Here is a 23,280-nt window from a genome sequence, read left to right on the forward strand (position 1 = left end):
TGCCATCTCAGTGCTCAGACCTTCCTGAAATCACATTCAGCTTATCCATGAAATTAATCATATAATTGATATATTATATATTTATATCAATTATAAATATTAGAACAGGAGACACAAGACATGAATATGTGTCTATTTCATAATTTTTGATATTCATAACCCACTCAAATCTTAAATCCCCCGTTTGTAACCGCCCCCTAAATAACCCCATGATGTCCCCTGAATCTGTACTCTTTTCCTCTCCATCCGTCTGCACCGAGTAATCTGTGGTCTCTACTCCTACAATTGACTCTCCGTGCTCTGTGGTCGTAACCGTTGGATTTTAAATTGTACCACTCTTTGCTCGATTGAGAAAGGGCACTCAGTTCCCGAAAATTTCCGTTTATAATGTAAGTTTTTAAGTGTTTTCAATCTATTTATGTCTTGTATCTCCTGTTCTAATCCATTGAAAAAGTAGAGAAGAGTTTAGGAAGAGTAGTGGAAAGGAAAAATAATGCTGAACTTAAATCAATAATAAGAGGCTGTACTATAGTACACTTTGTGAAGGCAAAGAGGCTGAGATCGTTCGTTTACAGAATGAATGAAAGCAGAATGCCAAAAATAGCGCTCAATGCTTTACTCGAGAATGAAAAGAGGCAGATCGAGAATATGATGAAAAGATAGAATCAGAGATGATTGAGAAAGGATATAGAAGATGTAGAAGATTGATTGAAGACAGAGAGGTTTGGAGGAATGTTGTGAAGAAAGCCGAAGTCTACACTGGGTTGTAGAGCTGAAAATATATCTTTTAGGAAAAGTGTATTGTTTTTCTATGTTTTGTACTGCATTAATTTTTCATTATTTATACATTTTAATTGATTATTCGAGTTGTGCTGTGTGATACTATCATGTTGGTTGAAGAGGAATATTGATTCATTTGTGTGAATAATTGTTTTTCAGAAGCAGATGCAGTAAGGAGAACGGAAAGTATTGGCCTTCAACTGACACCACCTTTCGCCTACTCACAGAACGAAATGCCTCTATTCAGGCATTACTCGGCGCCCAGGTATTTAGATGCTAGGAATCGTTACAGTAGTGATGTTTCATCTCATGAGGAGGAGCATGTAGGCCTAGGAGAGAAAAAAGACTCTTTGCAGGGCACCAAGACGAGCCCTGTGTTAAAATTCAGCGTCAATGCCATCCTGGGACCCGATCACGCCAAGCCGCCATCCTTTCAAGGTATTATTCATCAACTCTTTCCTCTTCTACAATCACTATTCATTTGGAAATATCATTATTGAAACTGAAGTAGGCTAGCTATTCTGAATAAACAATGAAATGTTAATGCATTCCGGTCAATATACAGGATGGCGCAGGGAAACATTAAATTATGAAACTTTATTCTTTCCACGAAAATTTTCATAAAACTAGTAGAATACTGATAAAACGACATGTATTCATTATGTTATTTATGCTACTACAGTGAACATGTCCTAAAGTATCTCTTTACTTTCAGAGATGACATTGGATAGATGTGCTTACAATTGGCGTTCACAACCCTTCATAAGTGAGAAACGGAAATTTTGATATGATGCCTTTCTCACTAATACATTTCATATTACTAGTGAATTATAATTAAAATAACATGTATTCATCATGCTATTCATTATTCTGCAATTGGAATCCCAAAATTAACTCTACTTTTCAAGATGACATAAGAAATATATGCTCTCATGCCGCGTTTGCAGTCTGTCGTGCAAGTTATGGAAACTCTGGAATGACAGTGTTGCAAATCTTGAAGGATGGAAATTTATTTCATTTTTTATGTTTCTCATCAGTCCATTTCTTGAATTGTAAGGCTGGCTACTCAACTGTTAGTAGCCAGCCTTATAACGTGCATCCACATACACTGTCAGCAGCGAGAGGCTCTCAAAATAGAATAAACAACCAATAACAATGAATAAACCATGAGAAAAGCCCAAATTATAATGATAGAAACATTATTCAACCTGAAATAAAACAGCGAATAAAAAGTAAACAACATAAATTTGAGATACAAAAACCTAACAACGAAAAGTTTTGCTCGAAGGGTTTTACTGTGACAAAACCATGTAATTCGACTGTGTATGTGCATGCTCTTTCAAGCGTTTGCGGCCAGCCTAAGACATGTACTGTGCACCTTGTCGAAGATATGTTTATGATGTTAAATGTGGTAAAGCCATATAAATATCCTTTGTACGGCAGTTGATCACATAAGAAAGCTCTCACATTCATTGCACGTTCAAAACCAGTCCAATGGCTCATGATTACCAAATGGCAATGTGTTCATATTAATTGAGCAGAATATCAAACATCTATCAACTCTACAGAGCCTATAAACTGTAACATTCAAAATAGTTCGTTTTCCTGCGCCATCCTGGGATCCTCTACATAGTGTACTGTATTGTAGTGGAAAAGACCCTAATAATCGCTGAGGTGAATGTGGAACGTCAGGTTATGAATAAGTCATTACAACGTTAAAAGATTCTATAAATTTATTGATATCACCACAACTATGAGCTGAACTTTTAAAGTCTTATCACTATAACCGTGATTCTATTTGATTTTGCCTACATATACTTCTTGATACGGTGGTGGAACATGTTATGGAAGAGTGTTGTAATTGAGGTGTGGTGTGAAGGCGTCGACAGATGAAAGATGAAAGTGTTGGCGACGCAGTGAAGTCGTGGAACCGAGAAAGTAAATGATATTATTTAGAGGCACTTGCACACCCGTTGCAACACTGTACGTCAGCTGTGCTCTCACTTAGTTCCTAAATGCCACCCTACAGTCTTCAGCCCTCAGTCGCAGCCCTCAACCCCTAAACTTTTCAACCCCTACCCCCTACGACATGCCTTCGCCAAATTAATTATTCTTTCATTTATATCGCCACTATTACGTCGGATATCTTTTTTTAAGGACGAGCTCCTTCTCCTTGAACAGATGTCGATGTCGATCTACTCAGACAGTATCAAAATAAAACTTCCCCACAGTCTTTTTTATTTTCAGCTTCAACTGAAACTTTGTAATAGATGGACCATTATCGATGAGTGTAATGTGATTGAACAAAAAATTATTTGATAGAAACTGTATATCTTTTCAGTCTCTTTCTCAACAAATCAAATTCATAAGTGGAGGGTTTCAATATAGATGAATTCTTTAAAAGAAGGGGTGCTATTCACACATTTTAGAACCTTTCTATCACTCTGACGCACCTTGCTACCTTACTGCGCCACTCTGTTGGCTTATAGCACAGATAAAAGAAAGGTTTATCTCGTTAATCTATACGTTTGTAGTTACAAGCTTGGTTAAAACATGTAACCTACGCCACTTGTTGGTTGATATAATTTACTAACTGACTGTAATACGTAGTTACGCTGTGAGAATAATGAGAAACGTAGCCTTTCGTTAATTCACTGATTAGATTCAAAACAAATGAATAAAGATTGAGATTCCTCCACGAATTGCTCCTCCACGAGAGCAGTTAAGGTGGTAACAAGAATGTGGTACACCTGCCAACTCAACTGGCTATTATTAAAGAGCGTATTGGTTTAATATATGTTGATGGCAGTGACGTGCAGTGGCTCTAAAGGCAAATTTAGTGGCTCGAATCTGGGGACAGTATGAATGTCATTAAGCAAAGTACAATATAGCCATACAGCCATACATACTTTGGTGGCTTGGACACATAATTACCATATTATTTGCGAAGCTTTCAAATCTTGGCTGGTTGGGCTTTTGGGTCTGTCGTGTCTGAAATTAGCATAAACTTTGAATAATTCATGACGTGACAAGTTTTGTACATTCGTTTTTCCTGATCAAAATTCAAATTTACACAAATAAATTCTCTAATGAGTTAATCAACTATCGTTGACTTCATTAACTAACTGATCGTCGTCTATGGCAATGGCCATCATAAAATCATTCATCCCGTTCCGAACACCAGAAACTCTGCCATAAGTCCCATTTATCCGAATATTTTTTGGTTTTGAATAGAAGAGAAACGAGAATGATATAAATATTTGAATACTGCTTAATCTGACTATTTATATAATGATAATCATTGAATGAAGAGATTTACTGTTATTTATTATTACTGCGCCACTCTGTTGGCTTATAGCACAGATAAAAGAAAGGTTTATCTCGTTAATCTATATGTTTGTATTCTCTTCCAGTCATTCAATGTGTTATGTTCTGAAAAAAATATATATTTTTGAGAGATTCGTTCTGAGCATACCAGAAATATATTTTATTTTTTACGAACGCTAACTTGTTTTTTTTTACCAACCAAAAGCTCAATCTGACCTCAAAATTCCTTTTCTATTTTGTCCCATCTGTTTGTGATTATTAGCTAGCAAAATATATTGGACGATGAATGCATGCGGATTTCTTCTGCATCAATAATCTCGGGCTTTAGATCTCACACGAAGTCTGAAGTTTGAGGTCTGAACGAATTTCGCTGTGCAGTTGTGCTGAAAAACGTTTTTTTTTCTTTTCAATGCGTACCTTTCAGAATACGGTTATTTGCCCCGAGGTGGAAGATAAGGCTTAGGTGAGGCTATGTTATTTCAGCTAGTAGAGCTAAGCGAGCATCACTATCACCCTTGCAGGCAAAGCAGGGCGGGGCTAATAGAGCGGCATGTTTTGACAAGGGATTACTCTCCCTTTCATCTATTAGCCGTACAAACAGAAAACCTCTCTCGCCAAATTTACTCCTTTATTTGTTTACACACAATGGTTTCACCCTTGAAAAAAGCCAACAACAAAAAGAATTACATTCTCATAACATTACGTTCACAAACGTACCACACAAACACAACTCATATTTTATGTTGATCCTTTCGATCGCGATCGTTCAATTGGAATAACGCTTGCTCTGCTCGTTCATTATAATTTCTGAGTTGTTCAACTGTTACGGAACTTATGAATGAGTTGGATACTACATGATTATACATTGTAGAATGTGGAAATCATATAAATGATGGTAACTGGTAAGTGTTTCTTTAAACAACTTTCAGGATTCAGTATTGAATACTGTTCTTTCATGTTTTACCATTGTTGAACAAATTATGCATGAAAATATCCGCTTCATTTCAATCCTTAAAAAGTTTGATAAATAGTGTTCAAGAGCAATTGTCCGGATATACCTGTCATACATAAGTCCTTGCCTAATGAAGCGACCAAACTTCAAAACATTGATCATGATCACGTGTGAGAGTCAGAAGTTTTAGATTTCAAATGTTGTAGCTAGCCTACAGACTTGAAAGTGTTGCTCTTTTTTTATTCTTGTGAATTTCAGAGTAATATAGAAATGAGTAAAAAAGTATATTTTCTCTTAAACACCATTTATACTGAGAGATTCATCCACAACTCGACATTAAGATTTTTGTCTATTCATTGATTTATTGAAAGAGTTAAAAATTATAACTACTATTTATAATATGATCGGGAGAGGACAAGTTGAGCCCAAAACTCCAAACTTTGATTGATGATAGTTTCCAAACTATGAGGTTATGTTTTATATAATTGTAATTTACAATAATAGATTATTAATCACAATTATAATAAGGATAATTGGTATTAATTATCAGTACGCAGCTAGATTTTGGTCTAGATAATAATAATATCGCTTAGTTTCACCCTATGGACTACTGAGATTTGAAATTATTTAATGTGATTGAACTTATTACGAAATCATGCATTTGAGATGGGTTCTTGTGACAGATGTAAGCAATCTGTTGGTCGCAATACAGATAAACTTTGCTGTAGGGAGTGTACATCTTATTTTCATATTTCTTGCCTCAACATTGAATCCAGAGAAGGATTTATCATTTATAAAGGTTCGACGTGGTCATGCCCTGTGTGTATGAGGAAGCAGCGTTCGTTGAGTGTTCAAAAAACTGATTCTACACCAGATAATAGGGACTCGAGTATGATTCGGCTGGAGTGGAATTCCGCTTCATTTGAATCCTTAGAAAGTTGGATAGCCTAAATAGTGTTCAAGAGCAATTGTCCGGAGCATTCAGGAAACTAAAACTATTGTCGGCACCAGTCGAGAAAAACAGGGAGAAACTAAATGAAATAATAGACAATCAGCAAGACCTTATTAACTCTCTGAATAAGAACTGGACGTGATTCGTCAGAAGCTACTGATCACTGAGGAGCGTTTGGACGAGCATGAGCAGTATTCCAGAAGAAACAGGTACTCAAATTCAAGGTATTCCTACGAAAACTGAAGAGAATGTGCTTCAGACGGTGACTGTGGTGGGACGGGCGATGAGATTCAACATAACTCCAGATATGGTGGACTCCTGCCATAAATATTGAAAGTGAATAAGTTCTCTTAAGGCCGTATTATTATCAGAGTTTTCATCACCGGTTTTCGAATCTATCTGGGTTAAGATTTTCTTAGATAATAAAGATCCGTACTACATCAACGCTGTTTATTTTAAGCCATCAACTTCCCATGAGACTTATCTTCGATATTTGGAATTGGTCGAATCTTTCAATTAAATTTCAAATTACAAAGGAATAGTGATTGGTGACTGGAATATTTCCGAAATAGGTGGCTCTTACTTTGACTTCAGTAGTGGGTCTCGTCTTGCAGCTGCATTGGGACTTTTCATGGAGGTGATAGGCTTAGAGTCTTATGATGGAATTGTAAATCATCGTAATAATCAGACTTTGTACTTGGTTCTGAGCTCGTTCCATGTTAAATGTTTCTAGATGTGATGACTGTTTGGTTACCGAGGATAACCATCATCCTACAACATGAATCATCAACATTTACTTGTGTTTTGACCTGTGCGTTCCTAAAAGAGCCGTTGGATTGGTGATCGGATTGGCAGGTACCGTCGGTGGTATACTAGGTATACTAGGAATATAATTCAAGACATCAAACGGGAGGGGAAATGTGCTCGAAAGAAAAGAGTCTCTGCTTAATAGGAATTTAGGAGATTGAGATCTGCTTTGAAATTTAAAATTTCTTATGCTTATCAGGCTTATATGAATTCTGTTCAGTCGAGTACTGGTGATGACATGAGGTATTTCTGGTCATATATAAATAATAATCGGAAGGGTGAGCGGTCAGAGAATTTCATGAGATGGAATAATACTTTTGTCACAGGTACTGAGATTCCAGAGGCGTTTGCAGATTATTTCTCTTCTGTTTTCAAAGAAGCGACAATCATGCCGGAGTTGGTCACTCCCCTTTCCACTTGGATTGCATCTCAATTACTGATACAGTTAATTCTATAAGGAGCTTGAAAGGTAATGGATCTGTTGGTCCAGACATGGTTCCACCGTATGTCATCAAGGATGCTCTGATTTGTTTATAAAACCGCTTGAGTTAATTTTGAATCTAGCACTGAAAACATTCACGCTTCCTGATTTGTGGAAGCAAGCAAAAGTAATGTTCATCATTGAAGCTAAGAGCAGACAATCTGTTGAAAACTACTGTCCAATTACTATTATTAATTGTTTCGCAAAGATTTTCGAAAAGGTATTTATAAAAATATATTCAATCATATGGAACGGTGGATTGCTGATAGCCAGCATGAAATTTTTCCAGGCAGGTCAACAGTGACTAATTTCTTGCATTTCTGGAGTGAAGTATCAGCTTGTCTTGATGCAGGTACTCGTATTGACACTGTGCATACAGATTCATCAAAAGCTTTTGATACTTTTGCCCGGTTGCAGAGTCGGTCCATAAAGTCACACATAGCTAACAGAGCCATTAGTTAACAACTCGCCCATAAATAGTTATTCATTGCAGAGTCGTTTGCCAGACCCCTGTTAGCTATGGCTCTGATAAGGAACACATGAGTAACACTGCTGCTCATACCACTTTTCGCGCGGTATGCTTCTATCCAACTAATGTATTGGCAACGGGGAGGTAATCACTGTGAACAGTTCTTCCAAACCTCCAGTGACGTCACAACATGGCGCTTGTTTATCACAAAACTGCTACGGTTGTCTGCTTATTGTGTTTTTGATGTTTGGAGGTTAACAAATGAAGATCGTAAACTGCAGACTTTTGTTATTAAGTATATTCAGTTAAGTTAGTTTGAATTTTTGATAGCTAAATAAATAAATTATGTAGAATAAAATTAGAGGTAGAAGTAAATTAAGTGACTGGTGTATTAAATTTATCATTGTGTACCTAATCAGTGAAAGGTGATGCAAGTTGGAAACTTCAGTTTCTTCAGCTCAAGGCATTCATCTAATACAAAAAATGTGTATTCAAACTTTCAATATAATAGGCTTTTGAGCCCCAATACCGACCATGAATATCTGGTATAAGTTTCAAAACTTATAAACTTAAATAAAGAAATTATGATACAAGTTAGGATAGAATTTTGTTGCATTGAGAACGAACATTTAGCAATCTATGTTGGAAACCCCGTTTTGTAATACAACAAAATACATAGGCCTTTTACATAAAACTTCTAATAACTAAAATACAGTAATTACTAGAAATTGAAGCCTTTAATATGAGAGAACAACTGCTGATCACGTAGAATAAGTCTCACTGAACTTTTTGAAATACCATTTTCACGTGATATTTTTCTAACACTGAACTTGGATCTTCTTCCACGGCGGTCAAAACTCTTTCTTGATTATCCCATGTATTTGCAAAATGTGCCTGTCCGGTCTTCTGAGTGGATTTTAATGTTCCTCCTCCCATCAAATTCCTGTGAACATTCACAAACACTTTCGTACTCGGAATTCATCGATTGAGAAACCTTTCTGCGTAGAGGCGACATAGCCTACATCACGTGAACTCCCGTCAGCTAAGCCATGAATAAAATGAACATCAGATAGTTCTTGATTGGAATAAATGTAATTCGGCATTTCATCAAATAAGATCATTTCAACCCAGCCTCAGTAGCAGTCTAAGCTCGGTAGCAGCTAAGAGGTTAGGACATTTTATAAATTTCTTTGACTTGAAGTCAATCAATAGAATAGAAAACTCTAACCTATGCATTCTAGAATTGGTTCTCTGTGGTTTACCCATTACAAAAGTTTAGCATGACTCTAATGCACTAGTACCAGAGGATATTGAGCATCATCCAGCCCTGAATATAAGTTTGATGACTGGAATTTCTGTAAAACAGCGATCCCCAACGCTCCTCCTGTCTATGATTTACGTAGAGCGGATTATCTCGCACTGTACAATTTGTTCAGAGATTATGACTGGAGTGATTTGTACAGAATATTAAAGATGATGATGCGGCCTTTGACTGGTTCTACAGTGTCATTTATAAGTGTTTTAATGCCACGATCCTTCTGAAAAGCATCTCAAGTGAGAGGTCCAAGTATCCACCTTGTTTTACTTGCCAAATAATTGACATGGTTGAGAGGAAGAACAAATGTGCATGTGAACAGCGATCTTCAGTTGGTTGCAAAGATGAATTTGTGAGGCTGAGAAGAGAACTGAAGTCTTTGATTACAGTTGCTAATCAGAATTATCTGCTTAAAGTTGAGTCTGACCTCAGTTCCAATTCTAAGAATTTTTGGAAGTTTGTTAATGAGAAGCGCAAGTCCGATGGATTTTGTGAGAAAATGACTCTGCATGACAAGAATTTCGTTGGTTTCCTGAATGTATTCCCTCCTTTATTTTCAAGAGTTGTGGTGAGCTAGGACCTCTGGAATATTCATTTGATCTGTCACTGAGAAATGGAGTCTTTCCAAGTGGATGGAAGAAGGTCTCAAAGATAATCCCAATCTTCAAGTCTGGCAGGAGAGATGACATCATGAACCATAGACCAATCAGTATATTGTCTGTCTTTGCTAAGGTTTATGAGAGGGCTCTTTATGATGAGATTATGTGGTATTCACGTCCTATACTGTCTGAAAATCAGCATGATTTTCTTCCTGAAAGATCAGTCGTAAGAAATTTATTGGAATTTACAGTATCTGCCTCCAATGTAATTGATGCCGGTGGAGAAATGAATGTAATCTATACTGATTTTAGTAAAGCCTTTGACCGTGTTAATAATTATTGTGTATTGTTGAAGAGGCTGTCACAACTGGGATTTAGTAGTGCTTTGGTTGATTTATTCAGAAGTTACCTGTTTCAAAGAAAAAAATCCGTAACTGTTCAAGAAATGGGCTCTCATACTTATTTCAGTACATCTGGTGTCCCTCAGGGTAGCAATCTGGGCCCCCTTTTGTTCTTGCTATTAATAAATGAGTTACTACTTCAGATGCCCAACTCCAAGTGCTTGATATTCACTGACGATATGAAGATCTACAAAGAGGTGAGAGGATTGGATGATTGCTATTCCTTGCAGGCTGATGTTGACAGAGTTGCATTGTGGTGCCATGTGGATAAGCTCGATATTAATGTAAACAAATGTAAATGTATGACTTTCTCCAGAAAGGTTAATCCAAATCGTTATCCCCACTCAATCAATGGTGTCTGCTTGGAGAGGGTCACAGTGTGTAAGGATCTTGGTATTGTATTGTATATATTGTCCTTTTCAGCACATCTCTGTTCACATCATTGGTAGAGCAAATAGGCTATTGGACTTTGTTCTGAGAAACTCTAATGGTTTCAATAATGTTGAGAGTGTTGTAACTCTGTATCAGTCGCTAGTCAGAAGTGTCCTTGAGTACGGATCTATTGACAGAGACATTGATAATTGAAAATCAATCTTTAAAAGAGGAAAATGTTCGTCTGAGAGAGCAGTGGAATGCAGCTATTGACCGTTCAATTATGAATGATAAACTGATTATGGAGATGAAGGAGAAAAATTCATTTGAGATTGGAACACAAACAGAACATTTGCAGAGTTTTCATGCACTTAGTACTACTAAAGATGCATTGGATAAGGAAATTGCTAGTCTAGAGACTGATATCGCTAAGAGTAGAATCTTGATTAATTCATTAGAGATGGAACGAAAAAATCTTGCCAAATATCTATCTAAAGTAAGCAAAAATATCGAGATTACTGAAGAATTAGTTCTAGGGGATGGCAATAGGGAGATACTTGGTTCAATACCTAAAATCACTTGTACAAAAAAGGTAGAGAGAAAAATAATGATCTTCTCCGATAGTCAAGGACGTGAGCTGGCTAACTTATTGCAAGATATGAATTCACATCCGTATAAAGTCTCAAGTTTTGTGTATCCTGGTGCTGGTTTGTGCCAAATCTTGAATTCAGTACATAATTGTAGTGAGGTGATGCAGTTGAATAAGGACGACTTCTTAATTAAAATGGGGGGAACAAATGACTTTGATTCTTCAGCAAACGAAAAAGATATTGTAATTCTCAGACTTGAGAATTGAGAATTTTCTGTCTCAAATAAGACATACTAATTTAATCATGGGGACTGTACCGTACAGATACGACATGCCGCCCACCTCATCTGTGAATATCTTGATAGAATCACTCAATGACCATCTGAGGGAAACTATCTCTAAGAATGCTATGTTGCTAGAGACATGGGATCTTTCTGCTGTTGAACATACTAGGCACGGTCTTCACACTAATAAAAGAGGGAAAATGAGAATTGTCAAAAGGATCTGTACCATAATTGGTGACTCTCTCAATGCGAAACAAACTTGTTTCTCTCTTCCCACTTTGAATAGGAGATCATCAATTAATGATTTGCATAGAGTTGAAATAATAAACATTGCAGGCTCTGAGGATACTATAGGTGTGGTTCCTACCTGTCTGGACGCTTTGTCTTCCGGACATTCAAATGGAGAATTGAATTTAAACTTTTAGCTCATGACAATGAGGTTGATTATGGTCATAGTATGGTCAACAACTTCAGCCTGGACGCACAACAAATTGGCCTACCAATACCTGTAATTCTTAGTCAAACTAGAAAACCAAAACCTCAAACAGATATATTTCTGTTCTGGAATTTACAGGGCCTGACAAACAAGATTGATGATCTTGCTCTTTTAACGACTCAATATAGTGTGAAAATTATTGCAGTAGCTGAGCATTGGCTCAGAGATACTGAGATGAATTGTATATCAATTCCGGGATTTAGTCTTGTATCTTATTTTTGTCGATCTGATAAGAGCAGGGGAGGAGCTGCTTTATTTGTAAAAGAAAATATTGTCATCAACGATCTTACAGATGTAAACAAATTATCCACTGAAATGGTATGTGAAGCTTGTGCCATTGAGATCCCAGAAAAAAAAGTAATAGCTGTTTCAATTTACCGGCCTTATAACAATGATTATGCTGTTTTCACTGCCTTCCTAAATTGTTTGTATGAGATTCTTTTGTTGATTTTTAAACGAGGTTTTTCGATAATTATTGGTGGTGATTTTAATGTAAATTTTGATCGTGAGTATAAAGAAAAAACACAACTATGCAGTATGCTCGATAGTTTTGGTTTAAGTCCTACCATAAATAGTATCACAAGACCAGGGATAGTAAATCCAGGATCTTGTATAGATAATGTATTAACAAATATACACGGTAGTAGATACAATGTAGATGTCATTCATACAGCTCTTTCAGACCATAATGCCTTACTTTTTGAAGCTGACATAACAGTTAAGCCTGCTCCTCTTTCTATGGATCACAGATTTGATAGAATTAGGCTAATAAATTATTGTAATGTATCTCATTTCTTGGAGCTTATTGGATCTGTTGTGTGGTTTGATGTTTATAAATCAGATAGGGATAAAAAATTCAAAAATTTTCTGGACACATACTTAAAAGCTGTTAACACTGCTTTTCCTTTAATTCTTCCCAAGAGAAGAAATGCAAGACCTGACACTAAATGGTACACAGGTGAACTAAAAACTCTTAAAGATGAATGTGATGAGTTGTATTATCTCTATCAAGTTTACAGATCTCAACATTTAAAAAATCTGTACAACTCCTCTAAAAATAAATATAAGAAGTCAGTTAGGGATGCAAGAAAAAAGTACTTCAGTCACATGATTCTCAGTTCTCAGAATGTGAGTAAAACTACTTGGAACATAGTTAGATCACTGTCTAATGTTAACACAAAATCTACCAATGTAAGGTGCTCAATAACTGCAGAAAAGTTCAATAATTTTTTCACAGGACACATAGCAAACCTTAGCAGTAGGATTCCAAAGAGCAACCTGCTCTCTTCTGATTATTTGGAGAGGGTTGAGAAGCCAAAAAGTAATTTTTCTTTCAAGTCTGTCACTGTGGAGAAGGTCTATGCAATGATTCATAATCTAAGTAATAGTAAATGTCTAGATATTTATGGCTTAAATTCTCTTTTATTGAAAATCTCTGCGAAGTATATATGCGAAGTATTAGCCTACCTATTCAATCAATATGTTGTTACCTGTTCTGATTTTCCTCCTGAGTTGAAGAAAATAAAAGTAATACCTATTCATAAAAGAGGCTAAAAAGATGATCCATCAAACTTTAGACCAATATCAATAGTGCCTATATTTTCTAAATTATTTGAGATGATAATGCAGGAGCAACTCTCTGAGTATTTCGAAAAAAATAAATTATTGTCAGATAAGCAATTTGGCTTCAGAAAACAGTGTAGCACAAGTAAGGCTATGCAGAAATTAACAAATCAAGTTGTAATGGATCTTGAGAGTAGGTTTCTTGTTACTTTCAGATCATTTGATATGAGTCGTGCGTTCGATACAGTCCACTATGATCTGTTATTAAGAAAATTGGAATATTATGGTTTGGAAATTCAGTCTGTTAGAGTGAATAAATCTTACTTAGAGGGGAGGAGTCAGTTTGTGTTTCAATCTGGATTTCTGTCCAGTGGCAATGATGTACTGTATGGTGTTCCTCAGGGATCCATACTAGGACCACTATTATTCATAGTTTATATAAATGACTTACCTTCAAATGTTGATTGTGCTACCAGAGAGGGTTTCTTGTTTGCAGATGACCTGGGTTTAAAAACAAAAGCTAATACCATATTAGAGTTAGATCACCTACTTGTAAATGGTACAAATATTGTGACTGATTGGTGCTCAGCAAATCATCTTACACTCAATATAGATAAAACCTGTGATATTAGTTTTAGTTATAATAATAGGTTACCAAGCAGTATTGAATCACTAAAGTTCCTAGGTATATATATATTGATAACAGACTGAATTGGTTCTCGCACGTGGAGTCCCTAAGTAAGAAATTATCTAAAGGCCTTTATATGTTAAGAAGATTGCGTGGAGTTGTTGATGTTGACGTTTTGTTAAATGTTTATTATGCTCAGATATTCTCATTGTTGTCTTATGGAATCATTGTATGGGGAAATTGCAGTAGGTCCATTGAGATTTTTAGGCTTCAGAAAAGGGCAGTAAGAATAATAATGAATGAAAACCAAAGATCTCATTGTAGGCCTCTTTTCAAAAAACTTAAGCTGTTGACTCTGCCGTCCGTCTATGTTATGAGCCTGCTTCTCTATATACATACGTATAAAGGGGATTTGGCTACTGGCACTGAAGTCCATAATCATAATACGAGGCACAGAAATAACATAAGAACTGAATACCTCAGGTATTCACGATCACAAAAAAGCTGGCTGTTTATTGGAGTAAAATTGTACAATTTCTTGCCACTATCTATTAGAAGCCTTTCCTGTATGAGTTTCAAAAAAACTGTTAAATTTATCCTGCAGCAAGAATGCATTTATACAGTGGCTGATTTTTATGAAATTGATTCTCGTATGTATGAATTGTGAAAATTGGTTTGTAAATTACTTTGTACTGTAGAATCGTATTGTTTCTGTGCTTTAAATTTTTTGTTTAATATTATATGTATGTGTATATGTATATATCTTTATATGTATATGTGTATGTATGTATGGATATATATATATATATATATATATATATATATGTGACGATTGACCATACATTTTGTTAAATGTCTTATGTCAATAAAGAAATTTCTATTTCTATTTCTAAAAAATTGTCTGGAGTCCTCATCAGGATACGTTAAGAGTCAAACAAGTACAGAATAAGCTTCTTTGCTTCCTATTTCATATGCAATTATTTAGAAGAGTTTGTCCCCTGGGTTTTCCTTCTGGACGTTTGAGATCCCTTTTCAATACGGACTCTTTGAGGGCTGGACGTGACAGGTTTCAATGAAGTTTGTGGTCTCACTTTTGAAAACTTACATTAATTCACCCGCTCTCCGCTCTAGGATTGGTTTCCAGGTACTCACGTTCAATGTCAGAAGACTTAGGACCTTTCATGTACCAAGGTCAAGGACCCAACATAACTTCAATTTTATCCAATAGAGGTAATATAGATTCACATTCCACTTGTTACTATTATTACAATGTATTTTGTATTTAACTTTGTTATTGATTGATTTATCTCGTCTTCCAATTGCTCATCTCATTTATCACAATTTCTATCTCAATTCTTTTGCACAGTACATTCAAAAAATGAAATTATTATCATTTATTCAAAATTTATTGACTCGTGCTTTCGCCCCCTGCACGCCTGTGGGGTAGAAAGTGGGCTCCGCGCTTTCGTGATGGAAACTCAACATAATCAATTTTTCTTGGGAAGTTTGTAAAGCTCCTTCAATTTCTACAGAAATAAAACTCATGTTAGGGGATTAGATCAGGTCAGTTGATAGGTTTTATGAGACAGGAAGTAAAGACTGGGAGCGTAAAGTAAACGTAATGCGTATGCACAGCGAGCGTGAAAATGATTATCGGTTATGTACCCAGAAATAAGCTATTTTACGATGAGTTTTCAGTATGTGAAGTAGTGTTTCATGAGCAGTTGTGGAGAAATTATAAAATACTATATTAACTTGAGAAACGCATTAATTTTCATTTTAATAGATAATACTGGATAATCCTGAACATTCCTCTATTTGAGAACACAGAACACATATTATTTTTACAGCTAGAATCATTGAAGAGTCAAATAATCCATGTGAATTAGTTGTTGAAAGTGGTGACGAATCAAAAGTGTCTAAATGAGGTGAGCAGCCATGTGTTATAGGGAGGGGTGACAGGTGCCAAGTAAAAATTGCATTGTTATGGCGTCGCATTTTACTTGGTGCTATGCTTCTGCGAAGAAAGTCATTTGAAGGCTGCAGGCAGCATTACAGCGTAGCTTTTGATGTTGAAAAGGCGTCGGTTTATGACATTGCTGCTTTGCTCTGCTGCTGTGAACATTTTCTCGCGTCGCCGGCTTTCGCTTTCCGCTTATAGTCGGTCACCTTTGAAAATAAGGGATTTCCCTCGCCCTCTCGACTTGCTCTTCATTCTCAGCTCCACCAACCGGAAACTGCACAAACGTTCTTGTTTCTAACTGAAAACAACAGCAAGACAGATTCATGCAGCACATGCATTTCTCGCTGCAAACCGTGAGTTTTTATATGTACAGAATAAAATATCTACTATCAATATAAAATAATAACTTTATCGGAAACATCAATGTTCACTACCTAAAATTAATTTGAAACATCAAATTCCCCAACCCCCATAGTGACAACTATTACTAGTAATAAGTGAAAAGTGATATATTCACACCTATAAGCTTAATATGTACATGATAGACTGCATATTACACGGCAGTATATATTAGCGGCATAATCTGACGATTTTGTAGTAATTGTTATGTTGGCACCACTGTCATTGGAAAGGCAAGAATGTTGTATGTACATCGAAAGGTCTATTCATGCCATCTCAGTAACCAGTCCAGTATGTCGTGGTCAAGTAAACATCGAGCGTTTGTGATTGAAGCTTTTAAAATATCTCAGAATCTCGATTTTATGTTACACGGAAATTGCTTATGCACTTAATTTTGGCTTTTCTCATGAGCATATAATAATTTATACCATAAAGGGACATTAGAAATAAGGACGACCGTGTATGGATACGTCTCACTACAGCTCATTCTTCTAAGCTTTTCAAGGCGGTCTAAAAGTATGTTGAAAAATATATAGCCAAATTTTTCAGAGTTATTAACCTTGGTTGGTGAGGGTTAACCTCATTATCCTCCAACTAATGATATGACCAATTTCTGACTTCAATATTCACTGTATTTTCTAGCTCGGACCCTCAATGAAGAGAAATTATTCACTGTCTAGAATTTTGTAGCTCTTTTGTGATGGAAGTTTTTATTGTGTTTTTCTCACTCCTGTTGAAGTGTTCGTGTGAAACTTCCATACGTTCTTTTCAAAAAGTGGATGAATTGGAATAGAATGACTATTCTATTTGATTGGCGAAGAGTGGACAGTAATGTCTACTCTTCCACTTGACTACAGAATTGACAGAATTTTCCACCTTTTCACGGTTGAAGCGAATGTATTTTGAATTGGAGAAGACCGAACTTGAGACAACTAAGCTTGTAGAAAATTGATATGTATGCAATTCAAATTGAAATTTACTGTTGTATCAATAAGTATTGGCCCATAGAAGCATTTGATGAACAGTAAAATTATAAAAAAGGGTCATCACAGCTTCTCCCATTAAGAAAGAATGGTGTGACTCTGAAAGGCATGGAGACGTTCATTGGTGCTGATCAAAGAAGAGAGTTTTCTACCCAACAATTTCAAAATTTGAAATTTAATTTCCTATTCAGGAACTCCATTATTCCCAATAATAAAGCAACTATAACCATGTATTGGAAAATTTGCGATTATGTTGCGATTAGCATTCAAATCATTCTTAACTTTTTTGTAAGATAATATAGTTGGAAAAACCAAAATGATGAGTGGTTGTGGAGAAATGTATCCTCTCAGATTCCCTTCAAACTATTACATTGGTGCGTGAATACTGGTTCTTTGAATTTAAATATTTCAAACTACAAGTTTCAAATGCTCTGGAGTGGACTGTATAAAACGAATCAAATCTTTGAGTTGAATAATATATCCATTCAGCAGGGGCGAGGCGTGACTTTTTGGCTCAGTCATCTCCAGGAACAATCCAGTTGAAAGTTTGAATGAAAGCTGCACCCCCCCCCGTAACTTCGAAGATTATGTTTCATTTTGGACGATTATTTATCGAGCAAGATGACATCTAGTATAAGATAAGCTCACTATTCAAAATCCTAGAGTTGAAAAGTCTAAAACTTGGCTAAATCTCAAGCTCGGAAACTGGCCCTCAAATTAATTGAAAAAATTGAAATGAAATTCTTTATTCTTTATTGATTCATACAACAAGTACATCATCAAAAATGACAGGGAGAGAAAAATAAGGTAACCTTGTGCTATTCCTCTCCCAAATTTAGATAAGGTTACACACAGTCCGAAATAGGTCAAGTCTTGTAGTTGTTCACTTCACTTAATTTTCAGTTCTTGATTATTTTCACAAAGTAGATTTTTAAATTTAGATGCTTCAAAACCAAACATAGAAGAAATAATAATAATTATCAATAACAAAATGCAAACAAAATAATAACTATCGTACGGTTTGCAACACTGGCGCGGAACAGTGGAATCGCAGAAAATAGCGATGTCTTTGACCGTTTACTCCACCATCGTTTGCGGTGAGAGGGAGAGTGTTGATGCAGAAGAGTGGTGGTAACCAATGCTAAATAGCATTACTGGAATCGCATGTTTTTGAGAATCACATTGAACGGATGGAACCGAATGCAGTAGTCTACTTTATTCAAGCTTGGCGCGCTCGCAAAAAACGTTTCTCTTTTGGTTTATTTACTTTTTTTGTATTTATTTTTAATATTTTCAATTCAATAATATACACATTACATATAAATTTCTGTCCAGTCATCGCCAAATCCAGAGATGACCGGACGGCTCGCCTCTGCCATTCAGGAAAACTACATACATAGAACATAGAAAATCAGAAATTGTACTCACCAAAACCCAAATCCAATATGTCTAAATCAAATTGGTTGCCTACTTCTATTTGAGTTGAAAGGTGGACAGTTTGATAGGATAGATGAGAAGAAAAGATACGTGAAATTATGCAAACCGAAAGTGTGACTATTGAAGTTGGTTCCTTGCTGTTTCCCGGTTCTAAGATGAATGTTACTGACTGGATATTTAACACTAAGATTTGAATAGGAGTAGAAACAAAAAACTAAAATTGCCTTCTGGCATTCACTTTTCACTTATTAATACAAAATGTGAGTAACTTTTCACGTAAAACAAAAATGTAATTCATGTTCACGAATAAATGTTTAGGCAGAATTTCCTATGATATTGAATGACACGAGTATTTAGGCAGATTCAGGACGAATTTCCTGATTCTTAAAGCCTCAACAGGGAGTGCTAGCAGTACGAGAGCTGATTTCACACTGACTCTCAAACCGGCCAATGCCTAAGCAATAAATTGATGAGTAATAGTTATTATAAAATTATAGAAACTCTCCTGCCATCTGGCAGTCAATGAGGGAATGAATACAACTTCAAATGGCCTCAACAACATAGATAAATCACCATTCAAAAGTTATACCCAATTGAAAGATTCATTTTTCCATTTCTCATTTTCCATGATAATTCAATGTAATCAACCGCCTCTGAATAAATATTGAAACAAGATAAAAAGGGTCCGTATCACAGAGACAAGTTCTCACAGAGACAAGTAGTGTTTTTGAACGATATTAGTGTCACAGAGACAAGTTTCATAGGAACAAGTATTTTTATAAATGGCAGTCTCACAGGAACAAGTTCCCACAGAGACAAGATGAGTCTCACAGAGACAAGGTGAGTCTCACAGAGACAAGGTCAGTCTCACAGAGACAAGGTCTGTCTCACTGGAACAAGTAGTGTCACTGGAACAAGAAGAGGGGTGGAGTCCCATTCGAACAAGTGGAGTGTCACAGAGACAAGGTCAGTCTCACAGGAACAAGGTTAGTGTGGTGTGTTGCCTACACAGGGGATGTTTCACAGAGACAAGTTCTCACAGAGACAAGTAGTGTTTTTGAACGATATTAGTGTCACAGAGACAAGTTTCACAGGAGCAAGTATTTCTATAAATGGCAGTCTCACAGGAACAAGTTCCCACAGAGACAAGCAGTTTCATAGAGACAAGGTCTCCATCTAAAGTAGTAGCGCTATAAATGGCAGTCTCACAGAAGCAAGTTCCCACTGGAACAAGGTGTTTCACAGAAGCAAGGTCAGTGTCATAGAAACAAGGTAGCGAATGTAGGAAGAAGTTAGGCGAGTTGCCTACATCTGAACTTGAAGGCACTCCATTATTTGTTCTAGTAAATTGAATGTCTGCTGTTTTTTAATCATACAGGTATATGATTATGATTGGAGGTTTATCATATAAGATAGGGATGGGTTGGTAACCTATTAGAATTAGATAGAAGATAACTTAAATAAATAAATGAATTGAGTTCTATGCAAATGTAATATATTTCTACCAAACTCCAAGATAACTATTCCAATATAAATCTAATACGTATATATATAACCTTCAACCCGAAAGAATAATCAATATGAATATGAAATGGAATATATAAAAGCCAAATAGCCTACCACTGACCTATTGATCACCGCTTCTAAAAAAACACATGGCCAAAATGGTTTTTCATTATAATTCCTTCTTTCGTAATAAATTGTTTATGCTTTTGTACTCATGAGCGAAGCTCGGTCCCCGATATTATGAGCTAATCATCTCTTCTTTTTCCGAGCTGCGGTCTCGAATTGTAAATTCAAATTGATATAATATTAACTTCAGACAGTCACAGAGTAAAGCTGCGGTAATACCAATAGATTCTATAGATTCTATTAGATTGAACATAACTTATCATACACATGATGAACATATGTGTTTTTCATGTGCCGTTCAATCTATAATAATCTGTGAGGATTAAGTTATTAACATTTTGTTAATAACTTTGGTGTAAACGCAGCTTTAGATGCCAAGATTTATCATGGTGTTCCGAGTTACGGATGATAATGTCAATGAAAAACTTCATTTTCCTCATGAAATCTTTCCCATAAAAAATTTAACAGATTGTTGTTCAACAAGCGTCTCTACATGTTACAAAATGAAAATCCCCGTGAAAAACAAAAAGTGCCACTTGATAATTCCCAAATCATCTTTTTAATCGTAGCTCTGATTCAACTGAGCAATAACTTTCTGAACTTACTGAGTTAATAAAGTAACATTTAAAATTATCATAAGCGCAATGGGACTTGGGATTCCATCAATTCAGAATAATTATTATACCGGTATTCATTTTTACAGGATTGAAGTAGTGCAACATTTAGATTAGCACACCAATAGATTTTATTTGTAGCGGAGTGAGTTCATTACTTTCATATCAAAGTTCTACTTTTTCCATTATGATATAGTATATTGACGACTACTGCAAAACAATGTCTGGTAGCCCTGGTAATGTAATGTAATGTATGGTTGATTGGAAGTCTCCAACCAGCCTGATCAGATTTCTTAGTGGGGCCATTGGCAAACATTTTAAAAAAGCCCTGATATTATTACAATGACTTTATTCCTAGTAGATAGCATTTCTAGTAGATGGCTGAATATTCTCGTTACTACATTGCAAAGGATGTTCAGTGAGGTCTACTGTTATCTGGGCTACTAGAGTATTGTAACTCCTAATGTCAGATTGAGTAAGAGCTTGAAATTTATTCCTATATAGTGTACTCCATGTTCAATAATCTGCCTTTATCTTATATTGGAAGGAACTTGCCTCTGAATAAATTAAAAAACGCACTAAATGTAATTCTGAATGAAAATGCTTATTGTTCCGTAAATTAATTTTCAAATTGTTGAAAATGTGATATCCAGTGCTGTGAGTTTATAAATAGTATATGTATTTTTCAATGTATGACTTAATTTATTCAATTGTAGGCCTACTGGGTGATGATAATTATGACTTGATAAGACTGATTTGATGAATGATTACACTATTCATAAGATGACTACTAAGATGTTATGAATTGAATTGCTCATTTATTATATAACAGACTATAAGCTGAATTCTTTAGACAAGGCCTATTCGCCTAATCTACATCCAAATTGTTTGTATTTATCGGTCAATATATTTCTTATTCCTAGACGCCAGCTAAGAAAGAGGTTTCAATTTTCGTAGAATGAGCACGTAATTCAAAACTGTATGTTTTTCAAAAAATTTTGTGATTTCAAATTCAAATTTCGTTTATCACACACATAGGATATACGAGAATTAAGAATTAATGAGAAAGTGTCCCGGAATAAGGTTTATGATTTTTGTTCTTCTGTATTTATACTAAGTGACATATTTATCAGTGATGGCTCTTAAACTGTAGGTTTATTATTGAATAACGAGTTTGGAGCACCAGAAAAATGGGATTATATTTTATTATAATAAATATTCAAAATTACGTTTCCAACCCACAATTATTGTCTTATTGTCATGTCCTTAAAGTTACTGAAAATCATATCGTTTGGGACTAATCAAGGTTTATTTAGGGTGGTTTTAATTATTAGTTTATGTGTTACAAATGGTTCACCTAGATTTAGATGGCAATTGAAACATTATTGATCTAACTAAAGCATGATATTAGTGTCAAAGACAGAAATCTGCGTTTTAATTCATTATCATGTGAGAGAGAGTGAGAGAGCCCGAAGGAAAGGGTATGTGTAAGAGAGTGATGTGGTTGAGTGGGAGTGACAGAGTTCGATATATTATATGATATATGGTGGGTGAGGAATAATAATAATAGTGTGTCCCTTACGCTACACTCACAGATATATATATATATATATATATATATATATATATATATATATATATATATATAACACATAAACCATATCCATAGATTTTGGAAGCGGCATGCTATCTTTTCAATCTTTTGAATCAGCATTATTTATTGTCTAAGGTTGGTGAAAGAAGTTTTCTGCATTCCATAACAACAATCTGCAGACTGACGTCTCGGGTATTAGAACCAAAAGGCCTTGCTTTATAGAACTATAAATAGACTACTCATTCAGTATTACAATGCCTTGCTTCCATGAAACAAAGCAAATGTTTCCCGTTAGGTACTTCTGGAAAGCCCGGTCAATTTGTCATCGGTGGTGTACAGGTAGAACTACCCTGCTCATAGACTATGTTCACTGAAGCGTAAAACCAAAGTTAACCAAATGCTTCTATTTCTAAAAATTCTAGTGCCAGATATAAAGTACTGCACTTTGGCGGCAGGAAATATTTAACATGTGTTTTCCATATTGTACCCTTCCTGGAAAAAATAGATTTTTGTTCAGTATTGTTTGCCTCCCCTCTACGAGGATGCTACCTGTGCGTTTGCGTTGCGAGTTCAATAGTTGACAAAACACATTCAGTCGACATGGAATTGGTCAAGGAAATCGTAACGCTCCGCAATACTACAT

The 23,280-nt window shown here is 35.6% G+C and overlaps 1 protein-coding gene and 1 long non-coding RNA gene across 3 annotated transcripts in view; one reads left to right on the forward strand and one right to left on the reverse strand.

The window, feature by feature from the left end:
* Positions 1–23,280, forward strand: part of LOC120354896 (homeobox protein DBX1-A-like) — a 196,178-nt gene that overhangs the window by 33,077 nt on the left and 139,821 nt on the right. The window contains exon 3 of one of the 2 annotated variants that reach the window (XM_039442968.1): positions 940–1,218. In XM_039442968.1, coding sequence (XP_039298902.1) covers positions 940–1,218 — 279 coding nt within the window. The remainder of the gene's footprint in view (positions 1–939; positions 1,219–23,280) is intronic. The other variant, XM_039442969.1, reaches the window with a different exon arrangement.
* Positions 1–23,280, reverse strand: part of LOC120354900 — a 126,053-nt gene that overhangs the window by 14,643 nt on the left and 88,130 nt on the right. The gene's annotated exons all lie outside the window — the stretch shown is intronic.

Source organism: Nilaparvata lugens, chromosome X (assembly GCF_014356525.2).
Source record: "Nilaparvata lugens isolate BPH chromosome X, ASM1435652v1, whole genome shotgun sequence".
Classification (NCBI taxonomy): domain Eukaryota; kingdom Metazoa; phylum Arthropoda; class Insecta; order Hemiptera; family Delphacidae; genus Nilaparvata; species Nilaparvata lugens.